Source organism: Geospiza fortis, unplaced genomic scaffold, assembly GCF_000277835.1.
Source record: "Geospiza fortis unplaced genomic scaffold, GeoFor_1.0 scaffold569, whole genome shotgun sequence".
In the NCBI taxonomy this organism is placed as follows: Eukaryota; Metazoa; Chordata; class Aves; order Passeriformes; family Thraupidae; genus Geospiza; species Geospiza fortis.
In genome coordinates, this window is record NW_005054621.1 from 96586 (window position 1) to 104236 (window position 7651).

Sequence of the window (7651 nt, forward strand, 5' to 3'; positions counted from 1 at the left end):
GGGGCCACCCGGGCTGGCAGGAGCTGGCCCTGCTCACCCACACAGATGGTGCCACTGGGGTCCAGTTTGCTGCCCGGGGAGCACTCGCAGGCGAAGGAGCCGGCGTTGTTCCTGCACAGCCCGTTCACACACGGGTTGGACGTGCACTCGTTGATGTCTGAGGGGACAAAGGGACAAGGGGACAAGGGGACAAGGGGACAAAGGTCACTGGAGGCAGTGACAGGGCCACGGCCCTGGGGGGACACAAACTGCAGGAGGTGAGAGCACAGGGAGTGAAGAACGGTGGGTTTAAATTGTTTTTACATTGTTTTAAATAGAAAAATAAAATTCAAAATGTGTTAAAATATATTATATATAAATATATAAAGCATGCAATATAGAAAATGCATAAACAAACATAAAGTATAAAAACATAAACTATAAAGAACATAAAACATTACATAATATACTAATATAATATACATAGTACATCATAAATATATATATAATATCTGGAATATTATATCTATTATATATATAATATAATGTATAACATATCTACATATAATATAATCTATTATATATTATAATCTATTATAGAATAGATATTATATAATGGATATTATATATTTATTCTATAGTATATTATAATAGCCCTAAGAACAATATAAAAAATACAAGATTTAAAAAAATTATTTGGGTTGAGGGTGGTTGGAGCACTTGTGTGCAAAGTGCCAGTTCTCAAATATTTGAGGCCTCTGCGCACAGGAAACCATTTTTTCCACCTCCAAATCACAGCCTTTCAATCAAATTCCCCAAACCTCACAATTTTGGTCAGGCCTCAAGCTCAAATTTTGTGGCCCTGGAGGAAATTGCTCTGGTTTCCAGGCTCAGATGTTTTGGGGTCAGGTGTCCATTCTGCTTTGAACCCAGTGTGAAATATCACTAAAACCCACAGAAAAAAACCCTAAAAATGACGTAAAACCCCCTGAACCCCAAAGGTGCGGCTGCTGCAGCCCAGAGCAGCGCTGAGGGGAGGGAAGCAGGGATTTGCAGCTCCAGGCAGGAGCTCAGGCCGTGGTTTCTGCAGCTGCTGGGGCTGCCCGGCCCCGTTACCTTCGCAGGTGTCGGTCTCGGTGCGGAACACGAAGCCCTTGGGGCAGGTGCAGGTGTAGCTGCCAGGGGTGTTCCTGCACAGCCCGTTGTCACACAGCAGCCGGTTGACGCTGCACTCGTCCACATCTGGGGACACACGTGGCATCTGTGAGCTGCTTTGGGCTGGGAAGGGTTAATTTCCCCCACGCAGTCGCAGGAGGGACCCACGGGATCATGGATCCACCCTCAGCCTCTGCACAGGTGCCCCAACAAGCCCAGCCTGTCCCAAGGTGCCCAAAGGCTCCTGGAGCTCTGGCAGGGCTGGGATGTGCCCATTCCCTGGGAGAATTCAGTGCCCACCACCCTCAAGGGGAAGAACCTTTCCCTGATCTCCATCCCAAACCCCTGAACCTTTCCCTGATCTCCATCCCAAACCCCAGAACCATCCCCAACCCCTGAACCTTTCCTGATCTCCATCCCAAACCCCTGAACCTTCCCTGATCTCCATCCCAAACCCCTGAACCTTTCCCGATGTCCATCCCAAACCCCTGAACCTTTCCCGATGTCCATCCCAAACCCCAGAACCTTTCCTGATGTCCATCCCAAACCCCAGAACCTTTCCCTGATCTCCATCCCAAACCCCTGAACCTTTCCCTGATGTCCATCCCAAACCCCTGAACCTTTCCTGACCTCCATCCCAAACCCCTGAACCTTTCCTGATCTCCATCCCAAACCCCTGAACCTTTCCCTGATGTCCATCCCAAACCCCTGAACCTTTCCCTGATCTCCATCCCAAACCCCAGAACCTTTCCTGATGTCCATCCCAAACCCCTGAACCTTTCCCTGATGTCCATCCCAAACCCCTGAATCCTCTCCAGCTGCTGGGGAGGATTTGGATGGTGCTCAAGGGGACCAGGTGCTGCAGCAGCGCCTGGAGGTGCCTGGCACCCCCTGAGCCCCCCTGAGCCCCAGCCCTGACTCACCCACGCAGTTCTTGCCCGTGGGGTCGGACTCGTAGCCCAGGTTGCAGATGCAGCGGTAGCTGCCCCGCAGGTTCTCACACATCCCGTTGGGGCAGATGTCGGGGTTCAGGGCGCACTCGTTGATGTCTGACAGGCAAAAGAGGCACGTGAGGTGGAGCCCAGCAAATGCAAAGACAGAAACATTTCACCTCCTGGCTCTTCCTGGCTGCAGGAACCGTGGAGTCCCAGAGTAGTTTGGGTTTGAAGGGACTTCAAAACCCATCTTGCTCCAATTCCACCATTCCAGGCTGCTCCAAGGCCTGTCCAGCCTGGCCTTGGACAGTCCAAGGATGGGGCAGCCACAGCTTCTCCCTGTCCTGAGCCAGCCTGGGGCTGAGCTCAGGAGGAGAGAGCTGGGTAAGGGGCTGGGATAAGCCCAGTTTTATGTCAAGGGCTCTCAGGCCCCTGTGTGACATCCCAGAGTGTTCTTTATCCTAGTTCCAAGCTCAGGAATTGAATTATTCCTGGGTTCAGCACCGAGTGACCCAGAAGGGTGGCAGCCAGGTGGGCACTGCCCCTTCCCTGCAGCAGCATCCCTTCCTCTGCTCTTCTGGAGCCAATTCCCAGTGCCAGGGCAGAGATTTCAGCCTGGCAAGCCCCAGCCTGGCCCAGCCCAGGCTGTGCTGGCACCACAGTGTCCCTGCAGTGCCAGATGGCCACGGCTGCCCAGGCACTGCTGGCCTTTGTCCCCACGCTCTTGGAGCTCACTTCCATCCAGGGAAACCCAGCCTGGAGAGCTCTGAGTGCAGCCCTGGCTCCAGGCAGGGGTGCAATGACCAGAGCGTGGCCTTGCTAGAAAGAGTCTCACCATTCCCATGGGACTGCCTCTGGCCAGGACAAGGAGCCCTGGATGGGAGCCCAAGGAGCCACCGGGGCTTTGCCTCTGGCTCCTTCCCTCTGGAAGGTTTGGCAGGGCAGCCTGGCTGCTCTGTGCTCTCCCTGCTGATCCGAGCACTGCCCAGGGCTGGCACTGGCACCTCTTGGAACCCAAAGCAGCCCCTTGGCAGCACAGTTTGTCACCTCCCTCTGCCGGGGACACCCCAGGGAGGAGCTGGAGAGCAGAGGAGGGAAACAACCAGGAGGCTCCCACTGCTCATTCCTGTCAGAGCAGGGATGGGAGCCCAGCCCCTCCTGGCACAGCTCCCACAGATCCATCCCTGCTCCAGGAAAAGCAGCTGAGGGTGCTGTGGGATGTGCCTGTGGAATCCTGCATGCCCCTGAGGAATCCTGCATGCCCCTGAGGAATCCTGCACCCACCTCTGCCATCAGCCGTGATCCCGATGCCGCTGCTGCAGAGAGCCTGGAATTCCGCTGGGGACAGAGCACAACAGAGCCATCAGCACGGCAGCACACTCCCCTCGGGGAGCTCCACTGAGCTGAGGGCTTCAACCCAGCAAGATTTAATTCTGTGTTTGTCACAGGGGCAGCTCTAGGCCCGTTTATGCTCATACAACACAATCACAGAATGAGCTGAGCTGGGAGGGACCCCAAGGATCATCCAGCCCAACCCCTGGCCCTGCCCAGACACCCCAACAACCTCACCTGTGCCTGGGAATGCTGTCCAAGCTCCCCTTGAGCTCTCCCAGCCTTGCTGCTGTGACCTTGTACATTTTTGTGCTGATGCTCCCACTTCCAACATCCCAGCACCACATTTGGGCAACCACTCTCCATTTTATGGCTGCCTGGTGCCCCTTTCCCCATTCCCACAGCTCTCCAAGCTGCCCAAACCAAGCCAGGACATCCCTGAGCGCCCCGGGCACGTGGGAACCCATAAAATCAGAGGGTTTTGGGAAAGCTGCAAAATGCAGACCTCAGAGACAGCAGAACTGTGATTAGAGCTATGCATTAGCCATGAGATAGGTCAGCAAAAAAATTATGTAAAAAGTAGAAAAGTAAGGACAAATAAAAGAATGGTCTGTGTATTAACGCTTGCCTAGAATAATTCCCTGAACTGTACAAAAGTAAATCTAGCAAGATATTAAGAAGTTTTAAGCTTCATAATAAAGCTCTGTGCATTGTGTTTTAAAGCTTACAAGCAGGTATTGTATTTGAAATAAGCAAGCATTGTTTTAATCGAAGGTACTTGTGCTTACAGTAATTAGATAGAACTACTGTCAATACGAACAGTAATACTGTCTATTAATTATATTTTAATATATTTAATTATATATATAACATATATAATTACATATAATATATAATATATACTATATAATATATAATATATTATATGTAATATATAATATATAATATATAATATACAATATATTATATATTATATAGTATATATTATATATTATATATTATATATAATGTCTATATTGTGTGTATTTAATTATATATTAATAATACTGTATTACTGTCAATTGACATAACTACTGTCAATAAGAACTACTTTTACTTTGTGTGATTAGTCAAGAAACTTTTAAAGTAAGTTGCAACATTCTTTGTCTGCTACCTAAAATGTGAACTAAAGGCATCTTTCCATTGTCATACCCATGTAATGAGACTGATGCTGGAAAACAAAACAGCTCAAAGCCCGTTCCTCAGCAGTCCCATCTTTTTTATAATTTATCCATAAATTATGGATTATGGATTGTGGATTGCGGACTATGTAATGTGGATTATGGATCATGCATATGGATTATGTCCCAAGCAACACCATGGCCCAGCCAGGCGTGGCCTCACCCGAGTTCTTGGCCGGGCAGGGCTGGCAGGCAGTGCCAACTCAGGCTGGTTTGATAGTGCCAACGGAGTCCCACAATCTGCCATCAAGGACCGGGGCTGGTGAGTGCAGGTGCTGCGCATGTGGGTGTCCACGCAGACGCGGCCGTCCACGCCGATGGCCAGGCCGCCCAGGCACTCGCAGCGGAACGAGCCCTCGGTGTTGATGCACCAGCCGTTCATGCAGATCCCCGGCGTCTCACACTCGTCGATGTCTGGGCAGGGAAGGGACGGGAGAGGGGTGAGATCGGGGCGAGGGACACGGGGAGAGGGGTGGGAGATGGGGAGAGAGGGCTGGGACATGAGGAGAGGGGACTGGGACACACAGGAAGAGGGCTGGGACACAGAAAGCGGGATGGGACACAGGGCGAGACAGTTGGGACATGAAGAGAAAGGGTTGGGACACACAGAGAGAGGGCTAGGAGACAGGGAGAGAGGGCTGGGACACAGAGAGAGGGATGGGACACAGGGAGAGAGAGTTGGGACATAAGGAGAAGGGGTTGGGACATGAGGAAAAGGGACTGGGACATAGGGAGAGAGGGCTGGGATATGAGGAGAGAGGGTTGGGACATACGAACGTGGGCAGAACACAGGGACAGGGGCTCAGGACATGCAGAGAGAGGCACAGACAGGGCATGAGGACACATGGCCAGGGGTTAGGACACAGACAGGGCTCAGAACATGAGAACCTTTCCCCTCTTGCCCATTCTCCCGCAAAGGGCCAGTTTCTGGCAGCACAGCAGGAGCTGCCCGGCCACACCTTTGGATTTCTCATCTCCCCTTGGCCTGAGGAGCTCACAGGTGGGCAGGGGCTGGGGCTGGAAGAGCCCAGCTGGGGCTCACTCACCCACGCAGTAGCGCCCGTTGGGAGCCAGGACAAAGCCGGGTTTGCAGATGCACTTGAAGCTCCCGTCCTCGTTGATGCACATCCCGTTGAGGCACATGTTGGTGGTGGCACACTCATCGTGGTCTGGGGGCACAGAGAGCACCCCGGAGCTGCAGCAAGACCCTCCCGTGTCCCAAACCACCCTGTGCTCCATCCCATGGCCAAACTGTGGGTGCTGGGCCTCAGAGCAGAGGAGGAGACGGAGGGGGAACCTCCAAGAGCATCAGCTGTGAGCCCAGGGTCACTTTTCCTGGTCAGAGCTGTCCTGCTGCAGCCCCAGCCCTGCTGATCCCCTGCACCCCAAACACCCTCACAGAAACACCTCCCCAGCCCTCTCCTGGGGACAGCCCAGACGAACAGCCCAGGGAGGAGGCGGCCCCAGCCCAGCCCTGGGCTGCTGGAGGCCAGGGGAGCCTCACCCACGCAGTTCTTGCCGTCGGGGGTGATCTCAAAGCCGGCGTTGCAGATGCACTGGAAGCTGCCGTCGGTGTTGACGCAGCGCCCGTTCCTGCACATCACCCCGTTCATGATGCACTCGTCAATGTCTGCGGGGAAAGCACCAAAAATGGCAGCAGGGAGAGACAGGAGCAGCCCCAGCTCAATATCCCCCGTGAGAAACCCAGGCAGTGCCCTCAGACACAGGAATTCATCTTCAAAAATCCCACTTGGGAAAAAGGAATCTTTTCACCTTGCCGGGCAGTGGGGGAGCCTTTGGAAGCCACTTTGTCAGGAAGGGAGAAAGTGAACATTTCAAAGCTTGGGCACTGCCTTTGCTCGCTGTTCCCATGGTGGAACAGCCCCTTCCCATCCCTGTTTTTGGCAGTCCCTCACCTGCAGCAGCCTCTTGGCAGAACAGCCTTGCTGGAAATCTTGCATCCACATCAACAAGGCCCAGAACCCCCCCTTTTGTCAAATGAAGCTCTCCCAGCAGAATTCTGCTCTTGGGGAGGACTCTGCAGCTCCCTTGATTGCCACCACAGAAAATTTTAAGGAAAGCCAAAGCAGAGGAAACTTCTGGGGAGATCCCATCCCACACCCGGCCCTGCTGGGGGCCCCTCTCTGCATTTCACCCCTACCACCCTTTCTTGGTGCCAGGGGCTCTGCTGACCCCTCTGCCACCCCCCAGAAAGGGGGGGACAGCCCTTACCAATGCAGGCCTGCTTGGTGGGGGTGCTCTGGAAGCCCTCGTGGCACTTGCAGTGGTAGGAGCCCGGGGTGTTGACGCAGTCACCGTGCACGCAGGGGCTGCTCGAGCACTCGTCCACATCTGCAAGGGGGGAAAGCCCCACCTGTGAGGGACCCTGGGGCACAGCAGAGCCCAGGAGCAGCAAGAGCAGCCTGGAGGAGCCCTGGAGCTTTGGGAGCAGCCCCTCTCACCGATGCACTCCCCCCGGACGTCCTGCTTGTAGCCCATGTTGCACTCGCAGCGGTAGCTGGACGGGGTGGGGATGCAGCGCCCGTTCAGGCACAGGTTGGTGAAGTGTTTGCAGATGTCGATGGTCTGGTTCAGAGTGGCCGTTCCTGGGGGGCACACAGAGGGTTGGGGAGCCCTTGGTGAAGCACTGGGAGAGGCTGGGGAGCCCTGGGATGTCCCAGGAGCTCTCGGGGGGCTGTCAGGGGGGTGCAAGGTGGGCAGGACGAGACTGAGGTGGTGATGGGCACCGGGTGCTACAGGTCTGGTTGAGGTGTTAGGGAATAGGTTGGACTTGATGATCCTGAATGTCTCTTCCAGCCTCATCATTCTGTGATTCTATGGGAAAGCTCCATTCCTATCTGGAGCTTTTGGGAGCCTATTTGGGAACCAGGGAGTGATTCCTGACCAGACCCAGCCTCGCTGGATCCGTGCGCAGGCTCAGCATGAGCGCCACATCCCAGCTCTCCCCCGAGCCACGACAACCCGTGTGAGTGGGATTCCAGCCCTGGGGAGGCTGCCCTGCGGCTGGGC

General features: G+C 53.9%; 1 protein-coding gene across 1 annotated transcript in view; it reads right to left on the reverse strand.

Moving 5' to 3' along the window:
* LOC102040296 (fibrillin-2) overlaps positions 1 to 7651 on the reverse strand; it is a 73701-nt gene that overhangs the window by 30565 nt on the left and 35485 nt on the right. Inside the window, 10 exon segments of the mRNA XM_031064740.1 lie at positions 38 to 157; positions 1096 to 1221; positions 2058 to 2183; positions 3354 to 3407; positions 4785 to 4823; positions 4826 to 5035; positions 5668 to 5790; positions 6126 to 6251; positions 6854 to 6973; positions 7084 to 7230. Coding sequence (XP_030920600.1) covers positions 38 to 157; positions 1096 to 1221; positions 2058 to 2183; positions 3354 to 3407; positions 4785 to 4823; positions 4826 to 5035; positions 5668 to 5790; positions 6126 to 6251; positions 6854 to 6973; positions 7084 to 7230 — 1191 coding nt within the window.